This window comes from Bidens hawaiensis, unplaced genomic scaffold (genome assembly GCF_021521415.1).
Source record: "Bidens hawaiensis isolate Kalapana, Puna unplaced genomic scaffold, B.hawaiensis_p1.1 tig00009224_1, whole genome shotgun sequence".
Taxonomy (NCBI): domain Eukaryota; kingdom Viridiplantae; phylum Streptophyta; class Magnoliopsida; order Asterales; family Asteraceae; genus Bidens; species Bidens hawaiensis.
In genome coordinates, this window is record NW_027491681.1 from 381,824 (window position 1) to 399,445 (window position 17,622).

The window sequence follows — 17,622 nt, forward strand, 5'->3', positions numbered from 1 at the left end:
GATTACCAAATGGAGATACAAAATGTAACAATGACCCATCGAGATGGGAACTGAGATAACAAGGCAGCAGAGCAATACAAAAGTACATAGTACATAACGCTGCGGTCCAAACAATTTAAAAAACCAAATCTAAATATTAAGGTATTAGGACGTTCAGTTTCATTAGGCACACCGCTACCAACAACTTGAGTTAGGAAACCGGGTTCGCAAGCCGACGAGATGTTAGGTGATGTGACCGATGTCCAACGATCAATCAGAGGAGCACCCCTACATATTTGGGTAGTAATTTGAGGTAACAGTAACCGATTGGTGTAGTTGATGTTTGACTTTGCAAGTGGGCCTCAAGACCTCAACCAATCGTCAGATATCTTCTTAATTATTATTTTAAAAAAAAAGGTTTTAGGGTTGTTGAGATGAGCGTTGCATGTGGTTTAGGCTTTTCTGTTTTTTATTTTATATTTTGAAAAGATGATTAAGAGTGTAAATGACATCCTCAATGCAAGATTAGTAGAACATGGGGTATATGGGTACAAGGAACGACGTTCCCCCTTATAATTTTTTTGTCATAACCTTAACAAAGGGTTTTTAATGTCAAATAAAATAAGTGTACTTTGTGATTTTGGTTCTGTATAATAGCACGCTTGTTAGTTTGTTAGTTAGAAGATAGTTTAACCATCTTTATCACAATAAATCCAATTATATAATTTTAATTTTATTATTTTTAACAAAAAGTTGCTCATTTATTTTATTGTTAATCTATTTGAGGATTGATGATACATGGGCCTCCCATGATGGATGTATAAATTTCATGGTTACAACTCACCAGTGAGTAATTGAGTATTATGAGCCTATGAAGAGGGGTTGAATTTAGGCCCAGTATGTAAGTCCGCCCTTAAATAGTGTTATGAACTGGACCGAGCTCAACCAGCCTAATCAAGCAACACATTCAGTTAGCCCAATTAAATGGTCCAACAAGCTAAGCCTTCAATGAATGATATAAGCGGTATAGACATTGATATAAGCTAGCCCAATTAAATGGTCCAACACATTGGTATTTGGTTCGGTGTTCATGTTCTTCTTCTCACCTTTCTCTATGTAATTAAACCCCCCCCACCTCTTATCGCTTATGATTCTCTTTTGTAATCCCTTCAGTTAATCAATAGAATCAAGTTACTTATTGATGTAGATGTCGTGCTCTAATCAAAAACAAGTATTTATGATGCTTAAATACCTATAACTGGTACGTGTAAGTAAGGTCGTTTTCACAGGAAATCAGTGAAAAGTGCAAGTAAAGTTCATTATTAATAATTATTATCCTAGGCGGGCAGTCCATGTCAAGCAGTTTGTAAAGATGATTATAAGAACACACGATTACTTGGAAAAGTTTGTAAACAATTATGAGAGAAAAATTCACTTCTGGTTCAGGTAAAGTGATAACCGACTAATCACAGATTCTTTAAGATTAATTGCGCAGTAATTACTAAACCTAACAGTTGGGTTGTGAGAACAAACGATACCCTAACCGAATTATTGACACAACTGAACTCCGGTTTACCCAATTACCAGTTTAAAATATGATAATCAGTTATAAGCAATGACTAACGATTATTGGTTCAATGACATAAGAGCTAACCTTACATGTGATGAACACAACCAGAAAAGTGATGCAAAGTTTGACAATCAAAATCATAAACTGTTTAAACAATCAATTCGTAATGTAAAACAAGATTAACAACAATCAATCAAGTTTATACTCATTCAAAACATAGAATCTTATCAAAACTAGTTTACACAAAACCCTAGCCTAAAGTGAATACAATGGTTTTAGCCTGACATCGGCATCACGAAGGATTCGCTTATCTAATGAGAGGATGAAAGCATGCAATGAACGAACGAACCGGAGGCTTCGGGATGGTGAAAAATCGTCCTAGGGCTTGTACTTGGTTGAAGGAATGAAGGATATCTCGAATGGGGGCTGAAAACTCAATATAATAGTGTTAGGTTTTAATTTCCCGTATGGAGGACTTTAGCGCGACGCTAAAGTCCAGGGGTGAGACTTTAGCGTGTCTCTAAAGTCTGTTTCCTGATGTGATTCTTTAGAGTATCTCTAAACTCCCTTAGCGCCGCGCTAAGGGTGTCCGACAGATTTTCTTCATTTTCTTCATTCATTTTGCATCGGAAAGCTTGCCAATCATTATGAGTCTTCTACATCTTCGTTCCAAGCTCGCAATTCATCCCGATAAGCGTCCTTAACGTCAAGTATCCTGAAACACATAAACACCCTTGAAGTACCAAAGTTCATATAATATTTAAACTAAAAGTAAACAAATAATATAATAATATACACGACTTTTGTCCGACCATCACTTATCTATGTATTTTGGTTGTGTTTAGATCAAATCACTTCATGAAGTTGCATATTCAAACCGGTTCGAGATTTGAAACTTCTTTTTATGACCCTCTCATGTGCATGTTAGGATGAAACCGGGTTAAATATCATCTGATCCGTCATGTAACATGTTCAATTGGTTTGAAAATATATCTGTTGAAACTAGTTTAAAGCCAAGCTGAAATGGAACCTGCTCTGATTTGTCCACTTATAAAATGGTTAGTAAACTGGTTCGCTTTGAGGCATAGAGGTTGCGACTTTGCTTAACTTGATCCAAACAAGTTTTAAAAACCATCCATTCTGACCCACATTCAGTTTAGTAGACCTCTATCTCTAAATAATATAATAACGGATAATACATAAAACATAATTTTTTTTCCTAAGAGTACGTAGATAGATAGGTATAACATACTCAAACTTGATCCTCAACCACAAAAATTAATCAAAACCTTTAAAAACTAAAATGAATTTCAACTTACAGAAAAAAATAACATAAGTGATATACACTCCTCATGACAATATACACTCCTCATAAGTGATAAAAGAGTCCCAATCATATTGCGTAATATACACTCCTCATGACAAAGTAAATAATGAAACAATATATATAATTGACAATATTAACAATAATAATAATTTAACTAATAAGGATGAACATTCTTGGTTAAGCCACCATGTACATTGGTGAACAACCCCCCTAACATTTCCGGCCGGTAAGGCAGATACGACCGTTTACGTTCTTCTTCCGTGTATTCACCTCTACTCCTCAAGTACGCCGTCGGCTTTCTTTGCTTCACAACTCTCGCCTTCCCTCCGGTCACTTTAACAAACGTTCCGGCCGCAGATGAACTAGTAGCTGTTGCTGATTTATCACAACTTTTAAGAAACACAAAGGCGTCACGGCCGTCGCTGTAACTCCGGCCGACTTTCTCCTTTAATCTCCATAGTTTCGAGAATCCGGTGGAGTTGCTCTTCTTACTAAGCTCCGCCGTGGCGGTAGTTAAGTCACCGGACCACGCGCAGTACTCTCCGGTGGATATATCGTCTTCGTTCCGTTCAGATTCCGACGACGGAAGTCCACGTGGCGATTCGATGAATATCTTATCGACTGGTGGCATAATCGGCAACCGATTGTTTTCTATCTCTTCAAGCTCATACTCGCCGTCGTCTAATAACAGTTTCTGATCGAATAACGGAAGCAGTTTATCTTCGTGAATCGGTGCGTCATCGTTGCCGATCAACATAAATGTAAAATCATCATCATCATCTTCATGTTCATGTTCTTCATGATGAGCTTCCAGATCTGGCGATAACTGTGAAGTAGACTCACCGTTGCGATTTAGGTCAAGGTGTTGACTGAATTCAACGCTAATCGAATCAACATCTGCATTAACACGACTGGAAGAAGAAGAATCCATAACCGTATAGATCTAGATCTAGAAATAAATTAGTTTAAAGTTTCAGCTGCGAGATGCAAAATCTGTTTTATAAGTAAATAGTTTGTTAGAGAAGTTGAAGGCACTAAATATTGTGAGAAATGATGGGATTAATAATATATAGATTGGAGGGTTTGGTAGTCAAATTTGGCTTCTTTTCATTACGTCGTGGCACACATATTTGAATTGACTTTCTTTTTTTATGATGGTCATAAAATCTCAAGGGTGGTGTTGTGTAAACGTGTTCTAGAAGGAAAGATGGATATATTTATGAATGGTCAATTGGTCATCCACTCGTCGTCTTTACCATTCCGTGCGAAAGGGAACCTTGAAGACGGTTTAAACTAAAAGGTGTAAATCGTGTTGGTTTGACATGTTTAGACCGTAGACTGAGACTATGTATAATGGAGAGGCTACGAAAAAGGTGTTTTTTGACACCTGGCAAAAAAGGGGGTCGGTAATCTCGCCCACAAATCGCCCCGCTATCCAATTACTAATCGCCACGTCATAATCAACATCTCTCCATCCAGTGACAACTTCTCGTCGCCCCCCCCCCCCCCCTCTTGTCGTCCACCGGCGCAGTGTTCTCATCCCTAAACCCAAATTGTCGCCCAAAATTGCTGCCCACTACATACACCCTGATGACGCAAATTGTTTATTGTTTAACCATAACACCTACACACTTTAAATAGTGGAAACTAAATATTGTTCATTTGACATGTTTATTTGAATGTATTAAATAGGTTGACGAGTTGATAGATTAATCAAGTTGTAAAAGTCATAAGTAAGTTGGTTAGTTATAAAAAAAAAATTTGTTAATGGGGCCGTAAACTTGTAGCTTAAATGCAAGTCTCTTATATACTGTCTTATGAAAGCTTCATTGAAAAGGCTTCAAATTTGTATAATTGATAAAGGTTGCATGAATATATTTATTTGATGAAAACCCGAACTAAGTGTTGGCAGACTCATTTGAATAAGCTGGATAACGAGAACGAGATAGAAGATGCTCAAACTGTAAATGGGCATAACTCTGGCTACGATTTAAGTTATGAGGCTCATGACTGACGGACAAAAAATCTTGACGAGCCAAATCATATGATGAACGTTGAAGAGGTAGGTCCCCGCAAAGCCCAGTTGGACCCGCAACACATCTTAGAGGTACGTCTGCGCAAAGATTAACTGGTTCCGCAGGACCCACCATGCTCAGAGAGATGAAGACCTTACACGCAGTAAGCCAGCTGTTCCCGCAGGAAAGCCTCCCAGTGGTACAGTACCCCGCCTGTTCCCGCAGCTGCGGATACAAGCCATGAGGGAAGGCTACCCGCACTAACAGTAAAGCTACACGCATAAGGCACTAACTCTTATACTTCAGTAATGTCACCTGAAGAAGGAATGAGCAAGGCGGGAATATTCCCGCCCAAAAGAGCCAGTCCGTACGCTTCCAGAAGATCTTTTGTACTATACCTACCATGATATGGACAAATAGACAAGATCTGACTAAAGCGACCCATGAACCAATCACAAGGTGACAGCTCATAGACAATAGTGCCAGGAGGAGCACGCTCCAGTATAAAATGTCACTATCAGCCGCTGCCTACCCACCAACTCCCATCGTGGCACAAACATAGCCCGTAGTTGGTGGAAAAGGAATATTATACAGCTGGCCGTACCTGCTTGGAAACCTACATTCGGCTATAAATACTCCAACACCTTGGAACGGTATCATTATCTTATATCATCTTACCTTCTCTCTAGCTATTTCTCTCAATATACACTTATATTCAGAGCAATCTAGTCTGATTCTCACGCCGGAGGGTGGTCACAAGGAGGAACCCCCCCTTCTCAGTGACGAGCTCACGGTGTCTGTTTTGCAGGTCGAGAATAACAACCATCTTTGTCGGACCTAACCCTCGTGGGAAACATCTACTTAACCCTAAGATTATCCTTAATCTACCGGGGTCACTTAGTGTTTCTTCATTGGCGCCATCCATGCATTAAGCTAGAACTAATTCACTCAGTTTTTTCAAACTTCTGGAAAGATGGTTAAGGTTACTCCGATGCCAAGGCCACCGAGTGACCAAGAAACTCCGGTAACCACAACCCCAGCTACTGAGGGAACACCGGTGAATACACGATTTTTACGAACACTACCCCGGCTACCCAAGCCGGGGCAAGTGCAGTAAACAATCCTCCCCTGGGATTCATTGATACCCAGGTGGAGAAGCAACAGACGAGGCTTCCCCTCTAAACGCTAGATCAAGTTAAAGCTTGGGCGGAAACACGGCAGAAAGAATTCCAAGCTGAGTTGGATGAACGTTTACGTTCACTCCAACAGGCCAATGACGAATTCGGAAGCACTCGACAACAGCTCAACATGAGCAATGATTGCGAGTATTCGGATGATGATTGGGAAGAATCTGACAGTGACGCAAACCCTCGTCATAAGGCGAAAGGGAAGCGTAAAGAAGTAGACTTCCGCTCAAAAAGAAGTTTTGGAGAAACTTTCAAGCCAAAGAGCGCGGGGGGAAACCCACGTGACTTCACCAAGACTTTCAGACCAACTGTTGCGAATGCGGGAACGTCCAAATTTGCAAGGGACATTGCGGAAGCAATCGCTACAAAAAGTGCCAAACAGATGTCCAACATAGGCACTTATGACGGCGTATCTGACCCGGACGATTACTTGAACAGATTCATAGCGGGGGCAACCGTCAGTAATTGGACGGAACCCACATGGTGTTACATGTTCCAAATGACGCTCGTCGGGGCAGCCAGAGCGTGGTTTGATCGTCTACCGGTCCACCACATCTATGATTGGGCAGACTTCCAGCACAAGTTCAGCCAGCACTTCAGTCAACAAAGAAAATATACTGAAGAGCAATGGACGATCCTCAACTGCATCCGAGAGGAAGATGAGTTTTTGCTAGACTTCATCACGCGCTTTAACTCAAAGAAGCTAAGTCTGGGCACTATTAGCGAAGATCTTGTTCGCGCTGCTTTCATCCAGGGCGCTGAAGACCCAGAGCTCATCCGCACCTTGACGGGTAAAGACGGCATGCCATCCACGTGGGATGCCATCATGACGGCAGCTAAACGCTTTGCCGAAACGGAGAAGCAACTGGGTAGAGATCTTCCCCAGAGCACAAACCTCTACACCCAGAAAACAAGAGAAAATAACGTCCTTACAGCCCGACAAAACAAAAAGAGGAAGCTTGGTATTTGGCAGTTAAGGGTAAACTTTGACACCTCATCCGGCTCTCACCCTCGGTTAGGCGGAAGGGACAACATGCAGTCGAACCGGAATCCCAGATGGACGCCACTCACCAAAAGCGTCACCGAGATATTTGCCACCGAAAGGCTCCCATGGCCAAAGGCTCCAATAATCCGACAGCGTCTAAACGCTGATCAAAGCAAATCATGTAACTTCCACGGGACAAAAGGCCACACCACGGAGGAATGCATATCCTTGAAGGACGTCGTCGAAGCATTCATCAGAGATGGGAAACTCACACAAATCGTGGCGTAATGGATGCTGAGCAGGCTAACGCGTGTAGAACCCCAGTTGGGGAAAACATGGGTGAAACTGCTACTTCAATGTCGGAGACTACATACTGCGTAACAACGAGGTTCCGAACCAGGCGCATACCAACCCGAAAGGCTCGATGGCACCGCCATCTCAAGAACTTGGAATGGAGCTCAATTACGCAGATGCTACATATAGATCAATTTCAAACTTGTAAAGGCCTAGAGCCACTTCTAATGGAAATGATTCTCCTTATCACATTGAAGATGGTTTCTCCGGCTAGTTGCAGGGCGGCAGCGGCGTATTCCAGCACTCGCGGTTCCGTTGTCGGTGGCGTAACTCGAATGGACAGGAACGACTATGTTGGTGATTTCTGGCTAACAGTAAAACGTATGCGGCAGTGATGGTTGCCTCAAGCTACAACCGTTAGCGGTGGCGACGGTTTTCTGGCTATTCGTAGGGGCAGTGGTGATGGCGAAACGGTAGGGAGAAGTAGAGACTTTAAGGTTTGATATAAGAAATCTTCATGTTATCACGTATACTTATACGAGTTGATCCGCAAAATTTGCGATAATATCTATTAGTTAGTAATATCTAATATTTAGTTCATCACCTTTCGCCGGAAAGTCGGCTGCCAAGAATTATAGTTCATGTATTCTTCAAATTGAGGTTTCATGAAAGGGCAATAATGATCCTTCCATTAATTTAAACATTTACACTTCCAACCTTTAAGTTTAGAAATAATTTTAAACAACCCTAGTCTTGTCGTTATTAAAATCTTTTCCTTATTAGCTAGCAAAATACATTTATAATTAAAATCTTCGATTTTCTTCGTTAACGTTTTATCTATCCTACCAGTTATTAACCCTTACAATATCCGACTTATTAATTCGACAATTGATATTTTTTGGTTTTCGATTTTCGTATGTTACACCATAAATTAAAGAAGAAAACAGAAAATTACACAAGTCGTATCTCCCGATCACAACCTACATTGAACATTTGATCCTACCATCCTAAAGTATTCTTCAACTCCATTCAAACAAGCACCTTTGAGATTTTGACTAAATATTACTTTTTCATCAAGCTTCGAACCATGTTCCTTAGAACCTCATCCCCAGCCGCCGCCCTTAAGCTTCTTATGAACGTTGTCCTTGATATCTTATTTTTCTGAACATATATAACGTCTTGGTTATTAGATTAATTCATGGAGGCATAAAAAAGAAGGAAAGATCAGAATTAAAAACTTACATGATACGCGTGATGGAGTTTCTTGATCACGACCATCTTAGAAGAACTCAAATAGTTCGTGAGGCGGCTCAGCAAACCGTTGATGCCCATATGTGATGGTCTTGGTATCCTTAACGACGAAGTTCCTAAAAAGGTGATTTCACACATTAAAATACATTCTAAGATGCCAAGTAAACATATAACAAGTTTGGTTCACGTAATTTGTTTAAACCATGAATAAATCCAATTTAGAATCTTTTAAAGTTAAATTCCATTGAATAAATTGCAATTTGTGAGGTGTATAGTTCAGAATCTTTTAAAGTTAAAGTCACGGGGAAATCAATTTTTTTAGAAGAAAGAGTAAATTGAGATTTTCGTCCATGTGGCGCAATTGCATGACTTTAATTGCAACGAAAACGAAAATCGGAGATTTAAAGTGTATATTTTAAACAAACCACATGAATGAAAACCGCAATTTACTCTTAAAAAATGTATTTCAATTCTATCTTCTAACCAATATGTGATCTAAGTTTTCACATTTTAATTTTATTGAATTTTGAAACCAAAATAGGCTAATTATAAAATTCTCTTTTCATTGAAGTTAACAAATTAAAGAGAAAATAGTTGTTTGCTCACCTGTTAACGAATCAATTCGGAAACTAACTGCGTAAACCGGAAGAATATGTGTTCATGTGGTGCTCCCAAACGACATACGTTGTTGGCGATGTTTCATCATTGACACCCGAATCAAATGTCGTGGAGCTCGGTCCGTCTCTTCGTGACCCAAAGCCAATTACTTCAGGTCTTCTGAAAATCGCCCGACATAGTAATACGTGCATTAACCCGTCTGAATCAGCAACCGATCTTTTTACACTGCATACAAAAATTCGCAAATAAGTAATTGTGTCAAGAAGAATGAAAATATCGTAGTGTAAGTAATCAATCTGTTAATTAACAAAAGAGAAAAATTGAATAGTTAGCTGGATTAATTTAAAAACGTCTTAGTGGTTATAAAATCGTCTTAATTACATTAAACATTAACAATGTTGCAAAAGTAGTCAGACGTTACCAGGTCAAACCATTAACATACGTAAATATCAATATAAATAAATAATCATACAGAAATACAAAAGTACTTAATTTATCAAAAATCAATAAAAAAACGCAAAAAACGACGAAAAACAATGAAAATTAGTGAAAACACGTGAAAAAGAATGAAAACTCGACTTGGCCAAGTTGAACCGACTAGCTCCGAGTTTGACCAATTCCTAGAAATGTTGGCCAAGTTGATAAAATCGCCTCGGCGCCCTACCGAGTACTCAACCAAAAACCGAGTAGTTGGCTGCCTAGACCAATTTTGCAACACTGCATATCAATATTACGCTTAAATTAGCCAAAATAGAACAATTACTGACCTCTGCATCGGCCGATTCGCCGGTGAAAGATGAACACCACGCCCATACTCCGAACCATTACCGTCATCAAACCGACGAAACCCGTACATCATAATCTCCCGAATCTCATCACGCGAACCACCATACCACCCGTACTTAATATTCGCATCACCACCGTTTCTACACGCAACCGCAGCCGCAAAGACTCGAAAAACCGCCAGCGGAGCTTCATCAATCACACTCCAATCATACCTCTTCTTATAAGCCTCAACAACTTTAACCTTTTTCCCATATTCTTTCACTCCAGCTGCCAAACTCTTCCCCAATATCTCGAACTCATTACTTCCCTCATCAATTTTTTGCACGTTAAGTCCGATATCTCGACTCGCAACAACGGGTGAGTCTTCGGTGTCTGAATTATATTCAGCTTGATCTTCATACTTTACTAGTGGATTCATGATGAATGAATATTATTTGGATTAATGTTAATGTGGAGCTCTTGTTGAATTCTATCGGATGAATAATATTATTATTAATGTTACTTATTATTATGTCTCTATATATATAGGTATGGAAGATGAAGTTTGCTTGCAGAGGTGGAGAAATATGTTAAAAGTCCGGAAAGATGAAACCGACTACCTTAGTTATTATTTCTATATTTAATAAGTTTAAGATTATTCCTTAAGTTTATAATAAAATATTAAAGTAAATGCCGCCGCCTTTGTTTCCTTAAGTGGAATGTTACATGAGTTAGAACGTGATTCGGAAGTGTTAATCGTGGCACACACGTAAGTATGTTTGTGGATTGGTATGTACGTATCTTTTATCTTCAATTTTTTAAATTTGTATATATAATTGAATTAAAATTGTAACTTTACTAAAATACAAAAATAAAAAAATTTAACATTTGTCGCTAGACTTACATATTTTAATATTTTTAAAATTTCAACACGAAAACAATAAAGGATTTAAAGTTTATTGACACACACTCGACACGAATCAATTAGCTAAACGTGTTTGGTAATATGGGTTAGGCTAAACTTATAAACTTAAGCATTTAATTTGAATTTTGTTTTAAATTGTTAATTTTACTTAAAAAAATACTTTTTTTTTTGTTTTTTAACCTTTAGGATAATTGAAACATGTATTTTTTTTAACATATTTCATGGAGGCCAATGATCTTTTCTATGCTATCTTCAGTAAGGATTTAGATGGCCAAATATTTTATTTTGATTATTTTCTTTGTATTTCTCTAATATTATAAAGAAAGCTTGCACGTGAAGTAAAGCTGTCATCATCTAGCTACTCTGTTTTTAAAAAGAAAGAAAGAAAGCTTAATAGTGAATTAACAGAAACTTCGCGATGGTCGGCACACCCTTTTCATACTTGCATTGATCCGCCTCTTATTTTGACTTTCTCTCATTTTATATTTGCAAGCAAGGGTCTCTAACTTTGACTTTGTTCATCCTTAACGAATTCTGACTTTTTGACTTTGGTTTATTTATTTTGTCGTCTTAACGTTAAAAATTAAAATAATCGAACTACTTCGTGTTGTGACGGTCCGATCGTAATTAGTCTAATATATATGATTTGGGTTTTGACTTGCAAGATCAATACAATCATTTTAGTGGGTTTTCATTGAATATCATATTATGTTCTTCATGTTCATCGTTATTCTTCTTCATCATGTTCTATCAAATCAAGTTCACGGGATTTATAGGGTCGTTATATTCAAACACTACCCCATTGTGTGCTAACTACTCTATACGATTTGTATAGGGGCGCCCTCACATGACTAACTAATGTACGAATGACAACTTTTCAAGTCTATACAGGTCGTATAGTCCTATACGAATATGCTTCAAACACTTGACACTCTCCTAAACAAAGGGACAAAATCTTGCACATATACGGTTCCTATAGCCTCTATACAAGTCGTATAGGTGCATATGGTATCCAAATAACCTATATGATGTGGAAATAACATCGCCGATTTATATCCTCTATTCCTCTCTCCATAAAAGATACGGATTCATCCTAGAAATATTGGGCCCTAAGCAACTTTTAAACCCAACTGCTTATACCAACCCAATTTCGATAACCTTTAACCCGCAATCATACAACAAGATTAACCAACAACAAAACAAGACGAGATTAACCAACATCGCCGAAGACATTCAACATTCTCAATCATCATATCATGAAACACAAAACAAAACAAGTTAACCAACAAAGAGATAATCGTTATATAACATATGTATGATGTTGAGTTGGCAACATACATATATTTCAACAACTCCATGACTGGCTATACTAGTTGTATAGAGGCCTACATGACTCGTTTATAGGGAAAATTCCCAAAATGGCTCGTAAGAGTATAGAGATTCCGATTTTGACCCACCATTTTGAATATTTTCAAGGAATACCCCAAAGTCTCGTTTTCACGATCGATGTGATGCAATGACGAATAAGGAACTACCACGTGACTTCAAATCTCCTCGTGACAATGAGATTGGGGAGCCATGTGTCAGTTTCTAATTGGCTCGTTTGAATCTCATCGTTGACTTTCGAATTTATGCGTGAAGATGAAGTTGGGACGGTTTATTTTGAGAATTTTTCAAAATTGAGGGTAATTTTAGCAACTTCTCTCTTCAAATTAATTATCTTGAGAATTTTTAGTGCTCAACTACACTTGACACAACATGGCATCTATACAGATTGTATATATTCCAGATAGTGCATGTATGACGAGTAGGCCCTGGTGTTTGAATAGCGGATTTTCAAATATTGCAATTGCAACACATCTAAAGACTTCAATTCGTCAAGGACCATTTGTCTCTTGTTCATGTCTACTCCATTTATAATAAACAGCGTAAAAACATCCATAAACATACACGTGACCTTTATCACTTATATAGTCGACAATAGCCAAGTTCATTCACCCTCGTGACAAATTAAATAAATATATAACATATTGTAGTCAAGTCAGCCACTAGTCCGCCTTCCCAGCACCATCAATTCATTATTATTCTCCACTTGTCACCAACTCTAAACTATATATAACAATAACAATAATAATCTCACGCTCAACTCAACATTGATCAATCCAAATAGGCAAATACATCACACAACAATTATAATATGTCAAGTTGCAATATAGATGAAACCATCATGATCCGAAACGTATGGTCCGAAAACCTCGAATCCGAATTCGAACTCATCCGGTCCGTCATCGATCAATATCCATACATCTCAATGGACACCTTGTCTATCATGCACCCAAACCTTATAATGCCCATCGTAGACCGTCTGATCATTACAAGCTTTTTAAAATCAAACGTCGACGTTTTGAACTTAATCCAACTCGGTTTAACTCTCACTGATGCCTCCGGGAACTTACCGTCCGACGGCGAGTCCAACACGCGCCGTCGTTACATCTGGCAGTTCAACTTTAGTGACTTTGACTTTCACGCGCCGGATTCGATCGAGTTGTTGAAGCGGCAAGGGATCGATTTTGAACGTAACCGAGTTGAGGGGATTGACTCGGAGCGGTTTGCTGAGTTGATGATGTCGTCGGGTTTGGTTTGTAATGACTCGGTGAGTTGGGTGAGGTTTCATAGCGCGTATGATTTTGGTTATTTGTTGAAGATTCTCATGCGCAGGGAGCTGCCGAGTGGGTTAGACGGGTTCTTGGAGGCTTTAAGGGTGTTCTTTGGGGGACATGTAGAACCTCTTCTTTCATAGTAGCCAGCCAGCCAATTTTATGCCCCTTGCCAACTTCAGAATCAACTAAATAACGATGGGCCAAACACAACCAAGGCAGAAGAGTTAGAGAACTCAATGAGAGAAAATGCAACTGGGCTTCATGTAAACCAAAGTCAAGAAAGCCCAAGCCTTTTAAATTACGTGGGCTATTCTTTTCTTTCCTTTTCTTTTTGTTTCTTTCTTTCTTTTTTTTTCTCTCTCTAGATCTTTACATGGTGGCAGTAAACTATAATAACATAAGATATGAAAAAGAAAAAATTTCTCTCTTTCTTAACAACCAAAATATATAAATAAAAAGTTTCCTCACTTTTCCTTCCGTGTGGCGAATGCGAATCCATCTCTTCGACCTAGAAGAAGGTTATATTCTGGACCGTCAATCTAAAACGCATACAACACACAGTTTGTACCTACATTGCATGCAACTAGATTGAAATATTAACTCCATCACATGGACTATACGAGTGAACCGAGTTTCCCTTTGTTTTTCGCCCGTATAATACACGATACCATTACATTTTCCGCTATTTCTGAAAGAAAAATTACCTTCCTATCCACAAACAAAAAAATAATTTTGTTTGTAAAATAACTTCGGTTACTTTTATCTAAATTTAAAGTTTATTTTTATCCGACAATTGTGTTTTTCTTTTCTCTTGTCCATTACTAACTTTTTTTCTTTTCTTTTATTTTCTGACAATCTTTGACCACAACATTTCACACGTAAGTTAACAACCAAATATAAGTTAATGAAGCCATCACACACTAGCGTAGTTACGTACAAATGTTAAGGTTAATTACATGACACAACAATAAAAAAACTGAAGTTAAAAAAAAAAACAATATAAACTGTTTTAACTTTTTATCAATAATATATGTTTTTGAATTTTGTACTTTTGGAAAGCAGATACTTACGTTTATATACAAAAAACTATAAAAATAATTTTTATTATGGTTTTAACTTTTAGTTTTTTCAATCATTTACCTACATAAATTTAGATATGCATGTGTAACTTATATATAGATCCACATAATCGGAGTTATGTATACCACCATTTTAGCTATCTCTTAGTCGCTTTAACTTTAAATATATATTTGTTATCATTATATTTCAACAATTTGAAGATACTTTTAATTCTACATCTCTCTTTATCAAACCAATCTTAATTATATTTATTCATAATGATGTAGTTATAATTACCAAAAAGAATGAACAAATAATAGATCTAGGGTATGTTTGGCAAAACTAGCTGGTAGCTATTAGCTGTAAGCTGGAAGATGAAAGCTGGAAGCTGAAGGCTAGAAGCTGGTAGCTGTTAGCTATAGCTTTTAAATATTTAGGTGTTTGGCAAAGTAGCAGAAGCTTTTAATAAAACTAGTTGGTTGCTTGTGTGGTGCGGCGGAATGGGCGCACAACCTAACATCAACCGCATAATCAGTGTCGGTACATCATTAACCTGATGACAGTGCATACATAACCTAAATGTAGACGTGTAATTCATGGAAAAGCAGTAAGCTTGTAAATGATGTCGAAAATCAAGAAAGAAAGCTGAAATATATAGTAATTTTCAAATAGATATTTTTTTTAACCCAACATATTTTGATATGAATCCCTTTCTGAACATGCACTGTTTTAATCTGAAATATATTCTGACCTGACCCCTTTCGACTCAAAAGCGTACCGACACGAATCGAACTAATTTAATCATTTTGTATCGACTCGTTCTAACCCTAATTTGATCTTACACACGACTCAAGTTCATCTGGCTCGACTCCTAATTTGGTCTTACACATGACTCGAGCTCATCTGACTCGACTTTTTACCGATCCTAACCGATAATCACGTAGTATGTTAATTTTTTAAAGTTAAAGAAGTATTGCAATATCATACTCAAATTAAAGAGAATAAAATGCTCGTTTTTATGATGTAATTTGTTTAAAAAATTATTAACGTGTGAAAAAGTTATGGCTCCTAAAAAAGTCATGGGGTAGTTATTTTTGAATAAGGGTTGAATGTGTAACTATTATATAAATTAACAAAAATTGGTATAAGTTCAAGTACCAAACTTGTAAATTCAAATGTAAAAACTTGTAGAGCTTTTTCTCAAACGCTACCTATAGTAGCGTTTCAATTTAGAGTTTTTTCTCATTCTCTAAAAGCTTTAAGCTCCTCTTACCAAACAATACTTTTTATTAGATATGAGCTTTTTCTAAAAGCTTGTAGCTTAAAGCCTCTAAAAAGCTCCTAAAAGTCTTTTTGCCAAACACACCCCTAATTGGGAACTCTACTCTACCCACCGCTCCCAAAAGGCATACCTTTATACATGTATTCAGGTGAGTGCACTAGTCACCATCATTTCATCGGGGCACACCTCCCCCTTTAGTATTTATAAATTATAATCACCCATATATAGTTTATAAACAATAATCGTGTAAAACTTATTGAACAAATATTTTACAGAAGTGTCTCCTCTTGTTGGGCATAGACCCCATGGATTCGTTACGGGCCATGATGCATTGAAGGCGGAATCAAGCAAACTAGCTAAGCATGAGTTGTTTATAGAATCAATTTTTAGTAGAATCGGGTTCGCTATTCAAAACAGGGTTACGAGTAGTTTGTTGTCATGTTACCTGCCACTGTATAGTAAACATTTGTCTTTGAACAATATAAGTGATTTACTTATAAACATCTTGATTGTGATGATTTGAAATAAGGTAAGTAGTTGATACCACTTTAATCCATATATTTTATTTTTGATTAAGAGATAACATGTAAAGAGTTAGTTTTGTTAAAATGATTTGAGAAGGCAGTCTCGATATTTTTGGGCTTAAAGTGCATGCTTGATAAAGTTTGATATTAACAAAATCTGAATTTGTTACGCATATGAATATGTATAAGTTTAAAAACAATGATATAAAATGACTACATGCATATATGAATACGATTTAAAGTTCTATAAACAACTCTCAAACTGATTCTTTTGTTTGTGACCTAGTAAATGATTCATTCAAAGAATAAATAAAAGTGAAAGCCTGGGACCAAGACCGATCGGAAACAATAATGTCTGAACGAGGATTCATATTCCGACATGTTTTTTGCTTTTCCTTTTATCCCATCTCAATAATATCTGTTTGAAAATGACTTCGATTGATCACCTTTCGATTCTTTCGAGAAATTTGATTTCACTGTCATGTTCCCTTGCACAAATCTAAATGTATTCAAACTTACTTACCTTACATTATCATTCTTTAATCAAATAAATATTTTCATTAAACTTCTTTTAGAATTGTTTCTAACTACCTTTAATACCCGAACGTCAATAAGCTGGTGGTTGAGTGATAAATAAGAAACTTGGTGTTCCATGTGACTCAGGTTCGATTCATACCCTCATCAATTAATTTCGGCAACATCGGGTGATGATGAGAGAGTAGGTGAAGTTCACTAGTCGGATCCTTGAACTAAACAGTGTTTATCTCCCACACTGTCGTGCCTTCGAGGTAGTCTTCACGGGCGTTGGCTTTAGGTGAGGGTTTTCCCCGGATCAAAATGTATCCCGATGTGGTTTAGCTAGTAACTCATTTGGAGAATTCATTGGTCGTTAAAAAAACCTGAGTGAGCCTTCTTGAGAAGAATATCAACCTTCCACACTGATATTGACGATCCAAGCCTGAATCACTTAAGAACTTCATTAAGGAGGAAACCCATTACTATGAAAAGACTCTTCCTTAAGTCGGGTTTGATCCCGAGACATTAAAGATCAAAACCCGTAACCATTGAAATAGACGACCAATCATGTATAGCATGAAAATGTTTTACATTATAACATAATAAATCTTTCTTAATACATGAATTAATATGGATATAAACATTTTTGTTTATTGTTTGTTACA

At 37.4% G+C, this 17,622-nt stretch overlaps 1 protein-coding gene and 2 pseudogenes across 2 annotated transcripts; 1 reads left to right on the forward strand and 2 right to left on the reverse strand.

The window, feature by feature from the left end:
* Positions 1-3,030: 3,030 nt before the first annotated feature.
* On the reverse strand, positions 3,031-3,807 carry LOC143531763 (uncharacterized). The gene has a single exon (XM_077026995.1). It carries the CDS (start codon positions 3,805-3,807, stop codon positions 3,031-3,033), a length of 777 nt encoding a protein of 258 aa, XP_076883110.1.
* A 4,477-nt stretch (positions 3,808-8,284) lies between these two features.
* LOC143531764 (putative inactive poly [ADP-ribose] polymerase SRO2) lies at positions 8,285-10,430 on the reverse strand (annotated as a pseudogene). Its single transcript, XR_013135079.1, has 4 exons — positions 9,994-10,430; positions 9,215-9,451; positions 8,600-8,724; positions 8,285-8,518 (listed from the first exon to the last, which is right to left on the reverse strand). The product of XR_013135079.1 is annotated as a putative inactive poly [ADP-ribose] polymerase SRO2 (transcript).
* A 2,648-nt stretch (positions 10,431-13,078) lies between these two features.
* Positions 13,079-13,716, forward strand: LOC143531765 (putative CCR4-associated factor 1 homolog 11 pseudogene; annotated as a pseudogene).
* The last annotated feature ends 3,906 nt before the right edge of the window (positions 13,717-17,622 follow it).